The 20,972-nt window shown below is 41.1% G+C and overlaps 2 protein-coding genes across 5 annotated transcripts in view; one reads left to right on the top strand and one right to left on the bottom strand.

The window, feature by feature from the left end:
- CMPK1 (cytidine/uridine monophosphate kinase 1) overlaps nt 1–4,399 on the bottom strand; it is a 34,133-nt gene extending 29,734 nt beyond the window's left edge. Inside the window, exon 1 of the mRNA XM_032607912.1 lies at nt 4,054–4,399. Coding sequence (XP_032463803.1) covers nt 4,054–4,224 — 171 coding nt within the window. The 5' untranslated portion in view covers nt 4,225–4,399. The remainder of the gene's footprint in view (nt 1–4,053) is intronic.
- A 206-nt stretch (nt 4,400–4,605) lies between these two features.
- Nucleotides 4,606–20,972, top strand: part of STIL (STIL centriolar assembly protein) — a 62,286-nt gene continuing 45,919 nt past the window's right edge. For 3 of the 4 annotated variants that reach the window (XM_032607272.1, XM_032607262.1, XM_032607292.1), the window contains exons 1-6: nt 4,606–4,701; nt 5,028–5,131; nt 11,710–11,806; nt 12,219–12,717; nt 14,796–14,882; nt 18,499–18,606. In XM_032607272.1, coding sequence (XP_032463163.1) covers nt 14,839–14,882; nt 18,499–18,606 — 152 coding nt within the window. In that variant the 5' untranslated portion in view covers nt 4,606–4,701; nt 5,028–5,131; nt 11,710–11,806; nt 12,219–12,717; nt 14,796–14,838. Of the gene's footprint in view, nt 4,702–5,027; nt 5,132–11,709; nt 11,807–12,218; nt 12,718–14,795; nt 14,883–16,103; nt 18,607–20,972 lie in introns of those variants that run through there. The other variant, XR_004346069.1, reaches the window with a different exon arrangement.

The raw sequence follows: 20,972 nt of genomic DNA, 5'->3' as shown, positions 1-20,972 counted from the left end.
TCAGTTCAACTAAATGGGCAAAATTCAATCTCAAAGCCTCCCTCAAACCTTTCCTTTCCAGTTCACAACACTTTCAGAAGATGCTGCATCAGATTTGCCTTTTCTTCCTCAAGGTCTGGGAGAGCAAGTAGTACAGGTAGAATTCACAGTTAGAAAAAAAAAAAAAAAACAAGCAACAGCTTCCCTGTGGTGACACCCTCAACCATAACTGCAATGTCCCAGGATATTAGAGGGCCAGATATTCTCAGGTTCTGTTGTAGCAAGGGTCCAAAGATGTACTTCTGGTGGCCTTAGTTGGAAATTAATGTAATCTTCCCAAAGAAACAATTCTGTTTCAGCCACATTTCAGGTACCCTGTTAGCTAAATTAGTAATGGCATGATAGTTGGGGAATTTAACCTTGATTTATATAACGTTTCCCCTACAGAAAAAAATTAGCTCCAAAAATTACAATCGTTTGGGATTCAGCTTACATTTGCCTGTATAATAAAACACTCAGTAAAAATGCAAGAGACTCACAAAAGAAACAAAACAAAAAATCCTCTGACTTAACTGACCATAGACATTCCATTGTTTAATCCACTAGAAGACAGCAACTGCTGAATTATAAGCTATTTGGAATTGTAAGAAAACAGTTGAATTTAAGCTCATATAAGTGTTGAAATCTTAAAGAATAAGATAATACATTATAGAACATATCTCATCATGGAAACCTTATAATTCTTAATTAACAGGTTTAAAATATTATCCACCATTATCAAACAGAGTAAAGAATAAATACTAATTACAGAATGTGGAGATTATTTTTAACCCATTGGAGTAATATGGGTATTATCAGTTTGGGTGTGAACACTTAAAAGTCACATTATGATTCAAAAACAAAATATTTAAATACATTCCAATACATCAGTCATAAACCAATTTATTTATTTATTTATTTTTTTTGCGGTACGCGGGCTGCGGCCTCTCCCGTTGCGGAGCACAGGCTCCGGACGCGCAGGCCCAGCAGCCACAGCTCACGGGCCCAGCCACTCTGTGGCATGTGGGATCCTCCCGGACCGGGGCGCGGACCCCCAACCACTGCGCCACCAGGGAAGCCCCATAAACCAATTTTTAAAAAGTAAAACTACAGTGCACTTCAAAGTAAAAACAACCAACCTCATAAATGAAGAACAGGAACTCTAAAACAGAGGAAAAAATTATTTGCATCTATGCATGCCAGATATTTTACCTCATTTCATATTCATAAATACCATACCAGACAGGTGTTATTTCTTCCTTCTTACAGAGGAACCCAAGGTAAAACAACTTCTCTGGGATTAAAGAGATAGTAAATGGAACAGTTAGGGTTTGAACCCATATCTGTTTGACTCTAGTAAAGTCTTTTCCCCCTCAGAATGGGAGAAAATATTAGTGACCGACAACAGATTCATCTCCAAAATATACAAACAGCTCCTGCAGCTCAATATTAAAAAAACAAACAACCCAATCAAAAAATGGGCGGATGATCTAAATAGACGTTTCTCCGAAGAAGACATACAGATGGCTAAAAAGCATCATTACATCATTGCTAATTATTAGAAAAATGCAAAATAAAACTACAGTGAGGTATCACCTCACACACATCAGAATGGCCATCATCAAAAAATCCACAAACAGGGCTTCCCTGGTGGCGCAGTGGTTGAGAGTCCGCCTGTCACGGGTTCGTGCCCCGGTCCGGGAAGATCCCACATGCTGCGGAGCAGCTGGGCCCGTGAGCCATGGCCGCTAAGCCTGCGCCTCCAGAGCCTGTGCTCTGCAACGGGAGAGGCCACAACAGTGAGAGGCCCGCGTACCACAAAAAAAAAATCCACAAACAATAAAGGCTGGAGAAGGTATGGAGAAAAGGGAACCCTCCCACACTGTTGGTGGGAATGTAAATTGGTACAGCAGCTATGGAGAACAGTATGAAGGTTCCTTAAAAAACTAAAAACAGAGCTACCATGTGATCTAGCAATCCCACTCCTGGGCATGTATCTAGAGATAACCATGATTCAAAAAGATACATGCACCCCAATGTTCATTGCAGTGCTATTTACAATAGCCAGGACATGGGAGCAACCTAAATGTCCTTGACAGAGGAATGGATAAAGATGTGGTTTATATCTACAACGGAATATTACTCAGCCATAACAAAGAACGAAATAATGCCATTTGTAGCAACATGGATGGCCCTAGAGATTGTCATCATGAGTAAACAAAGTCAGGCAGAGAAAGACAAGTATCATATTATCTCTTACATGTGGAATCTATAAAATGGTACAAATGGACTTATCTGTAAAACAGAAATAGAGTCACAGATGTAGAAAACAAGCTTATGGTTACGGGGGCGGGGGAAGGGAGGGGGAGGGATAAATTAGGATATTGGGATTGACATTTACACACTACTGTGTATAGAACAGATAACTAATAGGGACCTACTGTATAGTACAAGGAACTTTACTCAATACTGTGATGGCCTATATGGGAAAAGAATCTAAAATAGAGTGGATATACGTACATGTATAACTTATTCACTTTGCTGTACACCTGAAACCGATACAACATTGTAAATCAACTATACTTCAATAAAAATAAAAAACAAACAAAAATAAAGTCTTTTCTCCTTCCCCTACTATGCTATTTACATGTAAGAGGTTTCATATATACAACAAAAACCTGAAACCATCCAATTGTCATGTCTTTTAAAAAGTGAAAAGAACGAACAAAAATAAGGAGAAAAATATTTATGTATCTTTTGGTTGAATTAGCTCCACTTATAGTCTTACAAATGATCAACAATTATAAATACAGCTGTAAAACACATAATGAAGATTTTACCATCCGACTTTTTCTGGATGCTCTTTAGAGAATAAAATATAGGACAGGAGTGGGTTGTATGAACCTGGGAGAGGAGTAAAATCCCAAAGCTAATAAAAGCCATATCCTGGAAAAGAGGAGAAAACTATTTTAGAAGTTCTGGGTCAAAACTTTTGCTGGTCACCGAGTTTCACAAGGATTCTTTGGTGTTTTACAGCACTACTGGTCTGCTCTTCTGTTTCTAGATATCTTCTGTTTTCCTTCTCTCCCAAGCATTCCCCAGATTCTCCAATAAGCCTTTCACCCACACTGCAGCTAACCATGTATCTGTTCGAAAATTGTTAACGGAATTGAAGCATTAACCTTACCACGCTTTGGGGGAAAAAAGTAACACCATTTTAGACTTGGGAGGCATTTCATATTGAGTTTAAATCTGTGTGCACAGCCTCTACTGTTCTAGTGGGGGCAACCGAGACTCGGAGAGAGAAAGTGACTTGGCCATGGACTCAGTGTAAGTTGGCAGCCGGGCCAGAGGTTGAAGTTTGATCTCATACTCCACGGCTCTTTCCAACCACACCAACCCGGGCTGAGCCTCAGGGCTTGTACTGACTTGGACGGGTTCAGAACACCTAAAGTAACGCCCTGTCGCCCGCGTCTCCTTTCTAGGATAAAGACCAATTAGTAGACGGTTCAGAGTTTAGCGGGCCTGCAGGAATGGGCGTGGTGGAAAAACCGGTCTCCCCTTCAGGCAGCGCTGGGCTCATCCAGCCTCTAACCCAAATCGACGCTGCTGCCGCCTCCGGCCGCCCCACAACCAGCGACACACTGACCTCTGCGCGCTGGGGGCCCCGGAAGCGGACCCTCCCGGGATCCCTCTCCCAGCCCACTCTCGAGACGAACTTGGTCCCCAAAATGTAAGAAAAGAGGGGCGCAGGAACAAAGCAATCCCAAGCGGTCCCCCTCCTTTCTGGGTCCCCCCGAGGCGGGCGGACGTGGACTACCAGTTCCGACATGCCGCGCGCCGGCGGACCCTCGAACCACTGCCACGCCGACGGTGCGCCGGTCGCCGGGACTCGTAGTCCGCGGCTCCGGGGCGGTGGGGGGTGGGTGGGGTGGGGTGGGGCGCGTGGGGGAGGCGCGGACAGACGCGCGCTGCGGGACTGGCCGGCCCGGCGTCCGGTCAAGCACAGGGAGCCGCCGGCTGCCCGGGCCTCACCTCGACGATGCGGGCGCACTGGGTCCCCTTGCCGGCGCCGGGACCGCCGAGGACGAACACGACCTGCGGCCTCATGAGGCGGTGCGGGCAGAGGAAAAGCGGCCGGCCGGTCAGCAGCGGGAAGCTAAGGCCTAGGACGTACAGCAGCCGGCGGCCGCAACGGCGAAGCATGCACCGTGGCTCGGTAGGACGCTGATGCAGCTGACAGCGGCCGGTCAGGCGTTGGAGCGGGAGCGGGGCACGGAAAAGGGGGCGGGCCGAGCCGGCGCCAGCCGCGGTCCAGCCGCCGTGGCTGCCGAGGCGTCCGCGCCGCGGCCGGAAGGGGCGGGCTTCCGCTGCTCTCTCGTTAGCCGCGCCCCTACGTCCCCCACGCGGGGCCACGCTCGCGTCCGCCCCGCCCCTCTGCTGGCTCATTGATTCTTTCGGTCCACGGGTCTTTTATCCTGAGCCTCCTGGTGTCGGGCCTGTGCTGGCGTAAGGGATGTGACCCACGGGAGAGCAAAGCCCATTGTCCCTGCTCGCAAGTTTAAATTCCAGGGGCCAGGCAGCCGACTTGAACAAGTCGACACACGAATAAATAAATGCAAATAGCAATATCGGCTTTGAAGGAACCAAAAGGAGGAATAACAAGAGATGAATGTAATTTGGGTAAGGTAGTCAGACCTCTGAAGAGGTGACATAGAAGCCAAGGCATAAGGATAGCAAAGAGCAAAACTAGGCAAAGACTGGGATAGAGTGTCCCACAAAGAGAGAAAAGGCGAGTGCAAAAAACCTAAAACTTTCAACTGTTAGAGCAATTGAAAGGCCAGTGAGATCAGAGTTGTGTGAAACGAAGGAGGGAATGAAAGGTGGGAGAGTTTGGCCGACGGCAGATCAGTCAGGCCCTTTGGTTAAGGAAAGGAGTTTGGATTATATTCTAATTGCAGCAGGAAGCCCTTTTAACTATAACTCCATTTCCCTGCCCCTTGCATTAGGGAAAAACCTTGAGAACAAAAGGAGTCCAAGGAATGAGTCTTAGTGAACAGACCTTTAAAAGTTGGAGAGAGAAGGAGGAACCTGAGAAGGCAGAGCCAGAAAGGTAAGAGGAAAACCAGGAGAATGTGGTGTTCCCCCAAAGAGAGTGTTTGGGGTGGGATTGTGGTGGTGTAGTAGTGAACACTGTTAAAAACAAATGAGTACAGATAAATTGGATTTGACAGCAGGGAAACTTATGAACTCTACAGTTCTGCCCAAAGCAAATCATACACTATATCTAATTTGAATCCCGATTGAAAAAGGAGTGGATAGGAGATGAGTAGATGAAAACAATACTGAGAATAAGGGTCAAGGCAAAGTTCATTTAGGATGGGCGATAGGGGCCATGCTGTCTAATATGGTAGCCCCCATTTAAAAATGCAAAAAACATTGTTAGCTTGTAAGTCTATACCAAAACAGGTGCCCACAGGCTATAGTTGCTGCCCCCTGGCCTAGCAGAATGCCTGGTGTTAGAAGTCCAATCCAAGCTTAGAGGAACGCTCCAAATCCTCCACCTACCAGGGAGGAGGACCTAGGACATGTCAGCTGAAAGTAAGAATGACTGGTCATGTTATAAAGAGGTAGTAGGAGTACAAAAAAAAGGCCATATTGAAGCAAATATGCCTCTTTTCCATTGTGCATGTTCTCTTAAGTGACTTTTCTGTATCTCTTATGGCATAATTGCCAGATTTGAAAGATGTTAAGGGGATGGGGGTCTGTGGAAAAGGGTCTAGGAAGCTATTCTTTGGCTTTTAGTGAAAGCCTTGTGCCCTTTTTACATGCGTTAGGAGAGAAACAAAAAGATAGTCTTTCTGGCTCCCATGATAGAATCCACCAGTACTAATGATTCCACATATGATTCTGGGTTCAAAACTTCATTGTATACTTAGAGCAATATGTAGTGACTTTTCTCTCTTTGACTCCCTGGAGAACTTGACTACAGTAGGCTAAGTCCTTAGTATCCTCCACCTTGCCCATCTCCTGCCAACCATGCTAGGCAACTGAGGAAAATACTAAAGAAGAAAGATATAAAAAAAAGTGAAACCTAGATACCCACATCCGCCAAGGTTTTTCCAGGAAGTTATTTCCAGGAATAACAAGACTAGGCCAAAAGGACAGTTTATTATTTGTTGGCTCTTTGGGCCTATTCTGGTTATCTGTTCTTACGTAGCAAACCTTAGTGGATTACAACAACAAGAAATGCTTGGCGTGGGAACACCACCCCCAGCCCAAACGTCACACACATTTGGTGACCAGAAGTGTTCGGTTTGAGTAGTGCTGTGGGTAGAGAGAGGAGACACATGGGAGTGTCTTTCCAAGACACCTGTTTACCACACCAGGCAGTCCCATGGAGCCAAGCCAAGGAGGCTAGGATCCGTAAACGACACGGTGCTACTCTGATGCTCGAACATTTAACCCCTCTGCTTGTCTAGAGTGAAAGGTCTAACTCTCAGCGCCTTGGTCCTCATTTGTCCCCAAAGAATTCATTTTGCCTTAGCCTTATATCAGTGCTACTCCTTGGAGGTGGCAGAGAAGCAATGAGTTCCACCTAGATGCAAACAATCAGACCCTCAATAAGAAAATGTCTCAATAAGAATATATTGAGTAAATGGCTTTCACCTGTAAATGGTAGAGGGCCATTTCCTACCTAAATCCATAGATTGAATCCATAGATTACATAAATTTGATTAATATCTATTGAATATCCACTATGTGCCAAGGATTTCACTTATATTACTTAGTTTTTGGATGATATTCAAACTTTTAAATAATCAGTACAATCAGAATATTTATAGAGATTTCTGTGCCGGGGATTTGCTGTGCCAGGCATCAGTCCTTTAATTGTGGGGTCTTAAGGAGGTCCTAGGTGTCCCAGGAGAGGGGAAGAGGGCATTCAAAGTTCTCAGGAGAGAAGCTATATCTAACTCATGGAAATAATTCACTTTTAACCACCAACACAATCTCACCAGTTGTCTGTTGACTAAACATCAAGCCTTGCCTTATAAAATGCTCGTAATGCTATGAAGTTAGTACTGTCATTTTGCAGATTGAAAAAGAGAACCAGGAAGTGGAAGTACTTTGTTCAAGGCCACAGAGGCAGTAGATAGCAAAGTCAAACTCAAACTTAGCGTGTATAGCTTCAAAATATGCGTTCTTTCTATACATTACTGACCCTTTATGAGATAAAAAGTTCCATACTCACAAAATCCCTTCAAAGTAAGTTCTGTTACAGATGAGAAGACTGATCTCAGAAAGATTTATAACAAGAGCTATCCTCAAAACCCACTCCTACCCATATGAGTTTATTTATCAAGTACGTTAGGTCTTTGGGGCATATATTCAGTGTATGCATACTGTTCCCAGAGTATAGCTATGTTCCTAGTGAACTCTTGAGGGTCTTGAGAAGTAGGGCCTTGTCACCATTTATGTCCTGTTTATCATAATTGTCCTTTAGATATCTGTTCCCATACTTTCATTTTCCCACTCTTGACCACACCTGTTTGCTGGTATGTGCTGTTCATTTTTCAGGATTCAGCTCAGATTTTACTTCTTCTGGGAAGCTCTCTCTAAATTCCCAAGACTGGGTTAGGTGCCCCTCTTTTGTTTCTACACCCACTACCACCACCACCACACTTACTCCGTTCCTTGTTTACTTCTGGCCTAACACTGTGGCGTATTGTGTATCTCCATACTAGATTTAGAGCTCCTTGAAGGAAGAGACTATGTCCGATTACTCTTTGTACAACATGACAATGTCTTACTGTTATAACGTGATTTGCTCTCTTAAGGGAACTCCAAGGTTCTTGGAAGATTCAGAATATATATCTTGGTTGTTGCCACTCAAGTTCTATCTACAATGGTCTTTGGCAACTACTTCCTTGTAATTCCAGAAATACCTTTCTTGAGTATACCTAGGAACTGGTTTCTAGGATCAGTCTGGGTGATGGAGCAAAGATAGGGCATGTGGGTGGCACAGGTGGGTGGGTGGCAGGCCATATGCTTTGCATTCAGGACTCCACAGCCATCTGTTATATTGTGATCTATTTCCTGGAGGGATGCTTAGCCCATTACACAGCCTGATGCTTAACGGAGGTTCTACAATGAAGATTCACGTTATTCAGATTTGCATGGTTATTGCTGTAATGCTTTATCAAAGGAGCTTTTATCAAAGATTCTGAGAGCATTGGTTAAAAGAAACATGGTCTTTTAAAGGCTGATGTGCCAAATCTGGCAACAGACAATATGCTAACCCTCCTGGGAGTGACTGTCGGCTAAGCTCAGTCCATACTGCAGAATGGCAGCCTGACCAGTGAAGGGAGATTGTCTTTGGCAGGTCTTACAGTGTTTTTGCCTGTTAACTTTGCAAGCCTAGGTAGTTTGGTTATGCCTACAGTGTCTTTGTCTGCAAAATCAGGATGATGGTAAAAAAAATCAGTGTGGCCAATACTTACAGAGAATTTACCGATGTGTGTTATTTGCTCATTCTAGTCTTTATTCCAAACAATCCAAGCTCTAAAAAATAAGTAAAATAAGTCACATGACTTGACACATAAATTATTATTATTACCTCTCCCAAGAGGTTTGAGTCTCAAGGAATTGTGCATAAATTAACAGATTAACAGTCCCCCTTAAAAATATGATGTTGCTTAAAAGCAAAGCTGTAGTTGTTTTGAAAAAGCAGCAGTCCAGCTTAGCTCAGAAGTGTAAATACAGAAAGGGAAAGTTGGGTGTTTGGAGAAATTTAGTAAATAAGGGCAGAACCGGTAACTGATTCCAACTTCCCTGTTCCTGGTGAAAACAATAGCTCTTTAAATCCCACGACTAGCCTAATAGCAGGCACATCAGGGTTTATAACACTGAACATTTACCAGGTCTTATCATAAAGAGCATGTCACGTGGTCAGGGACTGAAAGGGAATAAGAAAAATGAAAACAATTGATATGTTAGAATGTAGAATTTTGGATTAATTTTTCTCTTTACATTTTTTTCTTTGTAGCATTGTTTATGTGACAAATTCATACATTTTTTTAAAAGTATGACATACTGAGAGGCCCGCGTACCGCAAAAAAAAAACGAAAACAAAGTATGACATACTGGAAATGGTTCTCTGTGAAGCAAATTAAAGTGCTTAGAAATTTGAAAAATAATACCGGTAGCTTTTCTCTGTAGGGGCCAATAGCAATTCCATGGTGTCCTGAAATGACATAAATATATATAAGCAAGGGTCAAAGAATAGCACAGTATATATTCAGTCTATTTAAACTGGCCTGTAATCTAACAAGAATTCATATTTGCTTTGGATAATTACCTCTTATTACTCCCCCATAAAATTGTGCCTTCCTTGTTCTTTGCTTGTCATGTCCTTCCAATTCCCCATGCCATCTAGCACAAAGCTTAATGTGTAGTAGATCCTTGGTAGAAAATTTGTAGAGTTTATTTCACTAAGCTTATTCTCTAATTTAACAAATCGATTCCCTTAATCTCTATGTATGTACAGCAATGTGTTGCTCATTTATTAACACTGGCAGTTGTCAGTATACCTGGACTAATAATATATGGGCAGCCTTTTAATTAACTTTCACATTTATTATGAATTAACTCTTTTATGATAATGTACAATATACAAATGAGGAAAATCAATCTTAGAGAGTTTAAATGGCAGAATTGGGGCCAGATACCCAAAGCCAATGCTTGTTACATCATACCATATTTCAAAAAAAAGTTTTCAATACCTAAGGAATAAGCCCTTTGGACTCCTCCACGTTGTCCTAAATATGAGGCTGAGTCATTCCAATCCAAAAATGAAGTCAGTAATTACTTTTCACTCAATTCAAAAAATATCTACTCTATCCATAGCATTTAACGTATATCCTGCTTAGAAGTCCAGTGGTAATAAAATGTTTAATTGAAGTCTTTTTGAGTTACTATTAAGCAAAAAAGAAGGCATTTATCTTATTTTATTGCTGTTGTTCAAAAAATTAGCATATACTTCAACTCTTCTCTTGCCCCCTCCTTTCTTTTTTTTTAAACAGAGTTTATTTTTAAGAACAGTTTTACACTAACAGGAAAATTGAGAATATAGTAGAGTCTCCTCATACCACCCCCCACCGCCACCCAGTTTCCCCTATTATTAACATCTTATATTTAGTATGGTACATTGTTACAATTAACTATCCAATATTGGTCACTATTATTAAGATCCATAGTTTATTTACATTCTCTTAGTTTTTAACCCAGTCTTATTTTTCTGTTCCATGATAGCCCATTACATTTAGTTATCTCTTTAGGCTCCTCTTAGCTAGTTTCTCAGACTCTCCTTGTTTTGATAACCTTTACAGTTTTGAGAAGTACAATTCAGATACTTAATAGGATTCCCCACTGTTGGAATTTGTCTGATGTTTTTCTCAGGATAAGTCTGGATTTATAGATTATTGGAAGGAAGACCACAGAGGTAAAGTGCTATTTTCATCATAGCATATCAAGTATACATACTATTGGCCTTGATCACCTGGCTGAAATACTGATGGTCAGGTTTCTCCACTGTAAAGTTACTCTTTTCCTCACTCCTTTACATACTGTACACCTTGGAAAGATGTCAATATGCCCAGCCTACACCTAAGGAGTAGAGAGTTGTGTGTTATGCTTGCCTCTTCCTTTTTGTCTAATTCATATCATCTTACATTTCTCTTTCAGATATTTTAAAGTAGTTCTTAAAAGAAAACATAAATCATGAGGGGCCCACACAAAGTTTTTTTCTTTTACATCCTAAATTCACTCTGTAATCAAATTCTGTTGACTTTACCTTCAAAATATACACAGAATCCAGCAACCTCTCACCACCTCCATTGTGGTTCAAGCCATCAATCTCTCCCTTACATTATTGCAGCAACCTTCTGACTGGTCTCCTTGCTTCTGCCTTTGCTCCCTGCAGTTTATTCTCTATGTGGCAACCATAGTAATGCTTTTAAAACCTAAAATCAGATCTTGTCATTCTCCTATTTAAAATCTTCCATTGGCTTCCAGTCTAACTGAAGAGTGCAGGTAAGTCCTTATAATGCCTTATTTGATCTATCAACACCTCCTCCCTCTTCAGCTGTTGATATTCTTCTAACCCACTTTGCTCGGCACATACTGGCCTCCTGCTCTTCCTTGAAGATGCCAGGAAACTCTCACCCCAGGGCCTTTGCACTTAATGTAAAGCATGGCAGCCATCAAAGTGTGCCACCTGTATCTCTCTCTAGAAAGAACTTGACAATTAGCTGCGCAGAGTACACTTAGCCTCTTGTTATGGTCTTCTGGATCTGCCTTAATTTTGTGCTTGCTCTTTATGGGAAGCTCCAGGCAATGACTGAGCACAGCAAGGGTTCTAGTCATTTCTGCCTAATGTGGGACTCCTCCAATGGGCAATATTTGCTCCAGAGTTCCCCACTGGGTCAGCCAACTTTGTCAGACGTGCATCACTGGCTAAGGCTCTTCCTGTTCTCACACCAGAGCTGAAGAACTCACCAGCATTTCTCTTAAAATGTGTGCCCTAGATTCTAGGAATTTTTCCGGGAAAGCAGAGAATGACACTCTATGGAGCATGTATTTCTTGGCTCGTTTGATACATTTTTCAGGATGGTGTTTTCACTCTGTCAAAAGGGTGGATGCATATTCAGAACAAGACAGCCTACAAATGCAGCACAGACTTCAAGACACTCCCACGTTGCTCAAGAAACTAACAAAAGTCTAGAGAAACGTAAGTGACATTTGACATTTCGAATCTGGACTCTGCAATAACTAGCTGTGTGATCCCTTGTTGAATAGGGATAGTAATACCTACGTTGACTGTTAGGACAGTCAAATACGATAAAGGAGAAGGCTCAATTACCAACGATACTTGTGGAGATAACTATAAATCATCACACTAATACTAATACCATATGGTATATATATAATAACAATACTATATATAATACCAATACCATACATCATGCATAATACCAGTTTTCGTTGTGGAGATAAGTATAACTGGCTTATAAATTTGTCACGTTCTTTTCTGCTCAAACAGGAAGGAACTAAAATTTTTTTATGTTATTGAGAGGAAAGGACGATTCTTAGGAAAGAAACTGGAAGAAATCTAACTTCCCCTCTCTTTTTGTCCAATCAAGGGATTTGGTACGCTTCTAGTCGCCGAGCGAGGACCAGGGCAACGAGCACTTCCGGTTTCCTCTGCCATCTCATCCGCCAGGCTGGGCTTTTCACTGCGCGTGCGCAAAGCCCGCCCCACCCCGGAACTTAACCGTTGACGAAATTGAAGTGTTTAAATCCTCCGGAATCTAATCCTGGATCGCGGGTGGCGCCCTCCTTTCTCCACGGAAGCTTGGGATTGGTCGGCATGGGACCGGTGCGGGGCGCTGGTTGGCTGGAGCGCCAGGGTGTCGCGGCGACCGTGCGTGACGCCTTCGGCACCGCCCTTGCTCCCTGACGGGTTGGGCTTCTGACCAGTCAGCAGGCGCGGCGCGGACTTCGGTTTCGCGAGCTTCTGTTTGCCGCCTTGGTTCCCGCGACCTCAACGTCCCAGAGGCGGGGCGGAGTCGGCGGAGGCGCTCTTTGGGGCCGACCTCTGTTCCGGCCCAACAAACAAACCTCGACTCGGCGGAGGTTGAGGTGAGTGGGGATATGTGCTTCGGTTCCCCTGAGGAGCAGCAGCAGGACAGGAGGAAGGAGGGTGGGCAACACTCAGGGCCCAGTGGTGGGTTCAGGCCTCCAGGAGCCTGGACTAATGAAGTGAAGGGAAGCTAGTAGGAGAAACAGGCGGACCATGAATTCCTTGGGAATCGTTTGTACGTAGGTGTGTGAACGTGGTTTGTAATCGATAACGTGCCGTTTAAAGTTTTTACTGTGAAAATTTCTTGACTAAAGCCCTGTGTGCTCGGACAGCTACATAGTAAGGAATCAGTTAACGTTTGAAGTTCGTGGTCTACTGGAAGTAATGTATAAACAACAAAGCGTGAAAATGCTGTGTATGTGAACACAGGCGGTAGTAACACCACCATGGTGCCTAGGAAATGGTTTCACAGAGGAGTTGACATTCGGATTGGATTGTGAAGGATGCTGGGGGTTTACCAGAACTTTCCAAATAAAGGGGACAGCCTGTATGCAAAGATACTCGCGAACTGCAAGTAGTTCACTTTGATTGTGTTGGAGGAGTGAATAGGGGTTAAGTTTGGAATAATAGGATGGGGCCAGATTTTGAAGGTCCTTTATTCTGTACATAAAGAAGAGCCATCAACTCTTCAAGCAGAATAACTTGATCAGATTTATATAGAAATAACCCTTCTAGCAGCACTGTGGGGACATTTCAGTAAATCTGGTGAGAGCTGATGAAGTCAGGAACTCAGGTAGCAGAGATGGAAAGACAGAATTTACATCGGGGAAGAGGGAGGAAGGAAGAGGTAAGGATGACTTGATGCTTTCTATTATCCAGGGAGAATATGTTTTGCTAGGTATATGTGTTATGTTTCACTAGCTTTAATTGCTTGTGTGTTACTGTCAGAATAAACTGTCTCGTGTGTTTTTTTACAATGAGAAGTAGGTCAACATTATCTTTTTACCCTAATGCATAAAGGAAGAGCAGACAAATACGGAGTTTTAAGACTCTTTTGTTTAATGAAGAAAAACGGCACTTTATTACTTCCTAGAGTTACAACTATCGATCTGAATATTGTTATCCATGACAACCAAGTAGCATAGAAGGACTTTAGAGTTTAAAACATGCATTGCCTGGAAGCTGTGTGACGTCCAGATACCTCTAAGAGGGACTTTTTTTTATCAACCTTACAAGGGCACTTTCAATAGGATTTTGTTCTTGTAAATATTTCCAACTTCTGACTTTAACTAAAAAATTCTTCTAAATGACTTCTGCACCAGCATGAATAACTCTCTCCTTCCTTATCTTGCTTTAAACAATTCATTTTTGCTAGAATTGAAGTAGAATGTACAGGGCCTAAAGATTAACTCTAAGATTTAATAAAAAGACATAGCAAATAATGAACTGTAAAGAAAGGACTTTGAGGTTTGTATTTTGCTTAGATAATATCTAGATTTAGATATCCAGTGGGCAATTAGAAATATGGGCTTGAAACTCAAAAGAGAGGCAGAAGCCGAAAGTTTGGTATATACAGATAGGTATGGAAACAATTGAGAGTGGATGAGATTACCCAGAGAAGGTATGTGGAGCCAAAGAAACACCACTGACTTGGCACTGATACAAGTTAGTTTGTGGGTATGCAGCATTTGCCTCCCATCTCCACAAGACTGAAGATTCATTGACTTTATTATAGACCTAATAAACATCTGGCCCAAATTGTTCCTATTTGCTTCTTTGTGGTTTTCTGAATATTACGAGGCTTTTGGTCAAAATCTCATGCCCAAAATACGACTGCCCTACCCAGCTCACTAAATTCATACAAGGATCTTGGGGCAGAATCTGTACTTTCTTTAATGAATAGATATATTGGTGGGTTTTGCTGCCTAGAATAAATATTAACATTAATTATACTGAATACTGTAAAGTATGAAAATGATCAGAATCCACAGGCACTTTATCTTATTAATTATGGATGAAGACACTTCACTTAAGTAACCTAACTTTGTCTGTTATTTTCTTAATATGTGGTTAAATCATGTTTCCTTTTGTTTTTCGTTTTTGTCACTCATTAGTAATATTCTTTTTACTTCTTTAGGATCCTGAGCATGTGAAATTGAGTCAATCATTCACCAACTATCATGGAGCCTACGTATCCTCTCACAGGGACCCAGATGAATACCAGGTATAGAAATATTTTTACAAAATGTTTTCTTTCACAGCTGCTCATATAACTTGGGTTGGAATAGCAGGAAAAAAATAATCTTTAGAACCAGGAAAATCTGGGTCCATATCCCAGCTCTACCCCTTATTAGGTGGATGACCGTGTTCAAGTTATTTAACTTCTCTAAGCCTCAGTTTCCTCATCTGTAAATTGGGGACAGTAATCTCTAACAGAAGATAATTGTGAAGGGTTAAATAAGATTACTAAACTAAAGGATCTGAGACATAGTAGGCACTCAGTAAATATTAGTCTTATTTCCTCCTTCCCTTATTTTAGTTTCACAGAGGGTCTTTTTATTGATGAAATAGTACCTGAACTTTTTTTTTTTGTTTTTTTTTTTTGTTTTTTTGTGGTAGGCGGGCCTCTCACTGTTGTGGCCTCTCCCGTTGCGGAGGACAGGCTCCGGACGCGCAGGCTCAGCGGCCATGGCTCACGGGCCCAGCCGCTCCGCGGCATGTGGGATCTTCCCAGACCGGGGCACGAACCCGCGTCCCCTGCATCGGCAGGCGGACTCCCAACCACTGCGCCACCAGGGAAGCCCAGTACCTGAACTTTTGAGGCTAAAGATCACATACATATTTATTTACATCCTAGACAAATGGGAAAGTGGTTGAGTTCCTTCTTCTAAACCCCAATTCCTTGATGGGAAAAATTTCACATTGGATGTATCAAGTTTCCTACATGTCCCTAAGCCTTTGCCCACTCAAGTGGTGTAGGAAGGAGGAGCTTGCCAGCTGTCTCCTGATTTTCTCAATTTGTCATTACTGTGAGGACCAGGCAAATTGGCTTGTGTTATTTGGCTCTTTGGATCATTTATTGTTCTTTTCTCCCCCAGAGAAGAACAATTAATGCTGACGTGTGAATTTTTTTCTTCTAAACTAGAATTGCATCCATGAGTTACCTTTATTTTCTGTATTATTTTTCTTTGTGCCAGATGTTCTTGATGAAGACAATGGGAAGCATGACCCAAAGAGGCTCTCATATTCCTTTTGCTTAATTTTGGCCCTTCTGTTCTGTCCTGTTGCTACCTCTTATTCTTTGAAAATTTGTCAACCTCTGTTCTTCTCTTTAATTTTATTATTGGGTCAAATCCATTCCTTACATTCTAGGGAAGTTAATATACTCGTGTGATTTAAATTGATTATGCCTGGTATATTCAACTCTAGTTTTTTAATTCATTTATTGAACTCTGGTTTTCAGTAATCTGTGGGCTTTAGGGCCGCAGTTTTGAATTATTTTTGGTTACAGACCCCTTTGAATATCTGATAGCCATGAATCTCATTCCCTATAAGGAAAAATACTTTTATACATACATGCAACATTTTGCACCCAATTTCAGGGCATTTGTATCTCTCTTGTCTCTGAAGTCTACCTGTATACCTTAGATTAAGAAAAAGACTAATAATGGCATTTATTAAAATCTTGCTCTGCCAGGTTTTGTGCTAAGCACTTTGCATACATTGTTTTTATTTAATCCTCACAACAAACCCATGAGGAGTAGGTACTATTATTATCCCCCTCTTTTTTTTTTTAAATGAGGAAACTAGCATAGAGAGATGAACCAACCCAAAGTTATATAGTTGGTAAATGGTATAGCCAATATTTAAACCTGAAATGATTTCTACTCTGTACTGCAAGGAAGTAAACCTGAAGTAGTGTAGGTTGGGCTTTAAAGGTACAATGGACTACTTAGAGCAAAAAGAAATAGCTAACATTGAGCACTTAAAATAAGCCAGGAATTTTTCTAGGCATTTTACATATATTGACTCATATTCAGTATAGCTCTACCAGGAGATACTGATGTTATTCTGTTTAACAGCTGAGGAAACTGAGGCACAGAGACATTAAATAACTTGATCAAGGTCACACAGCCAGCAAATTCTGAAGCCAGGTTTCAGACCTAAGCAGCTGATTTCCAGGCTTTGCTTTTAACCCTTATATCATACCGCCTCTCACCAATTGGTAAATAATAAATATATTAGATATAGAGGCATAGATAACTTGACAGTTGGTCACTTACTACCTTTGTGACCTTGAATACATTTCTTAATTTCAGACTGTCCTCATTTCAAAAAAGGGAGATTAAAAATCCTTATAGATATGAGCTCAAATCAGACAAAGATTTGAAAGCAAATAGCTAAGAATGTGGTGGATAAAGCACTACATCATTCAGTTTCTACTAGTATAAGCTTTGAAATCAGCCACACTTAGATTCAAATTCCAGCTCTGCTACTTAGTTGCTGTATCAAGTTATAAAAGCTACAGTTTGTTATCTATAAAGTGGACAATAAAGTGTTTTTGGAACAGTTTTAGTGAGAAATATTGTACATGTAAAGTGGCCAGTAGGATGCCTGGTACATAGTAGGTGATCAGTAAATGGGCTAATATATGTATATTTTTTACTGCAATTGACTTCTTTTTAAAAAAAAAAATTTTTTTTTTAATTTATTTATTTGGCTGTGCTGAGTCTTAGTTGCGGCACGCGGGATCCTCCGCTGCAGTGCACGGGCTTCTCTCTAGTTGTGGCCCGAGTGCTCATTAGTTGAGGGCATGGGAGCTTAGTTGCCCCGAGGCATGGGGGATCTTAGTTCCCCAACCCAGAGATCGAACCTGCATCCCCTGCATCGGAAGGCGGATTCTTAACCACTGGACCATTAGGAAAGTCCCTGGGGCTAATATTTTAGTTGAGAAGTTTTATCAGATGAAACATGAAAGTAAGATCTAGAACAAGATATTCTTAGTGCATGATATGATAAATATTTTTTCAGTTCAACTATTTCATAATCTACTACCATGCAAATGCACTTTTGTAGGTAGCTCACTGTCAGAGCTTTCTTGCTTTAATTACATGTGATTAAAAACTCTGTGATGATATCCTATATGATTTAACATTGAAACCTTGCTTTACATTGCTTGCGTGATCTTTGTGGAGGGATTATTAATGATGTCCTTTTGATGCTTCACTAATTAAATTTATGTGTGGGACTTCCCTGTCCATCCAGTGGTTGAGACTCCACGCTTACACTGCAGGGGGCACAGGTTCGATCCCTGGTGCCTGATGCCACGTGGCACTGCCAAAGAAACCCCCAAAAAACACAGAACAATAACATAAAAAACTCATGTGATAGGGCCCAAGATACCAAATTTGAAAACCCTGAAAAGTTTTTGTGCTTTTCATGATTTTTTAAGTGTTATCTAGAAATCAGTTCAGAAGGATGGATATTAATTTTAAATTTAAATGTAAATACATGGTTTATATTCATTTTTCAGTTACTTAAAGAAGATTATATAGAATTGATATTCCCGGTTCTTTTTAAAAAGACTCGCGTGTATATAAATATATATATGGATAGGATAAAAAGGACAGAAAGTCATACCTAAATTTTGAGTGCTTATTCTCTTGATAGTAGAGTTACAAGTGATTTTTCTTTCCTTTTTACTTTTTAAAAATATTTTTCAAGCCTTCTAAAATTACAAAAGTAATCTGAAAACCCTATCATTTACAGTTAAACTGTTTCTTGTAAAATTTCTACTGTTTTTCATTGTGCTTTGATTTAAAAAAAATTTTTTTTTTAAGGTTTTCTTCAAGCAGGATGGTGCCTTTCTATTTTCCTCCATCAAAATGTGCGCTTTGGAACCCAATGCCAATTGGAGATTATATCTACTTACATCTCAATTACCACAGGTATAAAATGTTTCTCTTTCCAAATCAAACCAGGTTAAACAGGAGTCCAAAGAATATGTAAGGCAATGATTACAGTGACCCAATTTTTTTTTTTTAACTTTTCTATTCAGGAGCTCCCCTCATACAAAGTATTCTTTCTGCTGCTTCTTAAATCTGTTCCTTGTGCTTTTGAGAAGTAATCTTAATTCCACAGTTAAAATATTCTGCAAATCTAAAGTTCTAAGTATTATAGGAATTCAAAAGAGACAAAATATAATAAAAACTGAGTTTTTCGTCATGTTTCCACATGGTGTCTTTGAAGAACACTGAGAAGATTGATTTTGAGTTGAATAGACCATATTAGAAGGAACATAAAATATTTTGGTTATGGCCAGGATTGTGAAAGAAAGACATAGAAGCTTAGTCTTCAAGTAATAGAAAATAGAGATCCACTGAGATTTTATATTTAAGAAAGTTACTTGCTAAAAGCAGAGTTCTAAGAAGGATGGATCATAGTGGGGAGACCCTAGAGTCAGCCTAATGCAAGATGGTTTTCTGTAATCCAAGGAACGTAGATTTATTCTGTAGTGGTTTAAGGTGGTGTAACTGGAGTCAGACTTCCTGGAGGGTCAAATCCTGATTTTACCCTTTCTTATTTAAGTGACCTCAGTAAAGTAGCCAAGGATCAGTTTCCTTATTTATAAAATGGGGATATGACACCTGTTTCATAGTACTTTTGTAAGGATTAAATGAGACAGGCTGTAAAGCAGCAGTTGGCACAGTGCCTGGACATAGGAGGTAGTCAATAAATGCTAGCTCTTATAAGGGTTTAGAGCAGTGTAGCAGTGTTGAGACCAAGAGGAAAGAATGAAACAAGGTGTTTTGAAGAAATGTATAGCATTTGATGATCAACTGAATAGAGGAACTAAAGGAAAATTACAAGTCAAAAAGTATTTAAGGGCCTCCCTCATGGTGCAGTGGTTAAGAATCCACCTACCAATGCAGGGGACACAGGCTCAAGCTCTGGTACAGGAAGATCCCACATGCCACGGAGCAACTACGCCCATGCGCCACAACTACTGAGCCTGCGCTCTAGAGCCTGCGAGCCACAACTACTGAGACTTCGTGCCACAACTACTGAGCCTGTATGCCTGGAGCCCGTGCTCCACAACAAGAGAAGCCACCGCAACGAGAAGCCCGTGCTCCTCAACGAAGAGTAGCCCCCACTCACCACAGCTAGAGGCAAGCCTGCGCGTAGCAACGAAGACCCAATACAGCCAAAAATAAATTAAAAAAAAAAAAAGTATTTAAGTTCTCAGAGAAGGGTGGTATCATTGACAAAAACAGAGTGTCTTGTGGAAGTTTAAATATTTGTCAGACTTGTTCATTTTCTACTTGTCTGTTAACCTATATTTTCTATTGCCATCTTTCTCTACTTCATTTTGAGTAATTTCTTGTGCTCTTCAGCTCTTCTGATTTTATCTTTAGCTGTGCTTAGTTGCCATCTAATGTGTTCATTTAGGTTTTTTTTTTTCCCCTGGGGTAGTTTAGAACATATACCTTAATTTGATTTTAAAAAAATATTTGGTTGGGTTTATTTTTATTTTTGGGTGTGTTGGGTCTTCGTTTCTGTGTGAGGGCTTACTCTACTTGTGGCGAGCGGGGGCCACTCTTCATCGTGGTGCGTGGGCCTCTCACTGTCACAGCATCTCTTGTTGTGGAGCACAGGCTCCAGACGCGCAGGCTCAGTAGTTGTGGCTCACGGGCCCAGCTGCTCCGTGGCATGTGGGATCTTCCCAGACCAGGGCTTGAACCTGTGTCCCCTGCATTGGCAGGCAGATTCTCAACCACTGTGCCACCAGGGAAGCCCTCATTTAGGTTTTTAAATGTGGGAGTATGCTATATATGTGAAAGATTATTTATAATATATACACACAGTTTATAGAATAATAAATTTGTCTGGTCTTTTTTCATAGTATCTTGTTCCTTAGTCATATTTTAGAGTCCTTTTTGTATTTCTTTAAACATGTGAATTGTATTTATATTCTGTATTCAGTAATGCTAGTATCTGAAGTCCATAGATCATATGTAAACAAATGGATGTGACTATTTCAATCAAACTTTGTTTACAAAAACAGGAGGCCTCATAGGTTCTTGATCCTAAAATTCATAAAATTAAGAATTTTATGAATGCCTGGAGAACAACTATAACTTCAGTGTCTGCTTATTGCAATTCTGCTTTCCAGGTAGCCCTCCTTACCCGCTGCCTTTGACCCTAGGATTTCCCAACAGTGATCTTTCTGTACATTTTAAAAGATGTGTATTATATCTTAGGCAACATTTCATGGCAGGAAGGTTTTTTAAGCTGTCAGATCCACCACATTCGT

The sequence above is a fragment of the Phocoena sinus genome, chromosome 1 (genome assembly GCF_008692025.1).
Source record: "Phocoena sinus isolate mPhoSin1 chromosome 1, mPhoSin1.pri, whole genome shotgun sequence".
NCBI lineage: Eukaryota > Metazoa > Chordata > Mammalia > Artiodactyla > Phocoenidae > Phocoena > Phocoena sinus.
Note: the sequence above shows the minus strand (reverse complement) of the source record. Positions and strands in the feature narration are given on the sequence as shown.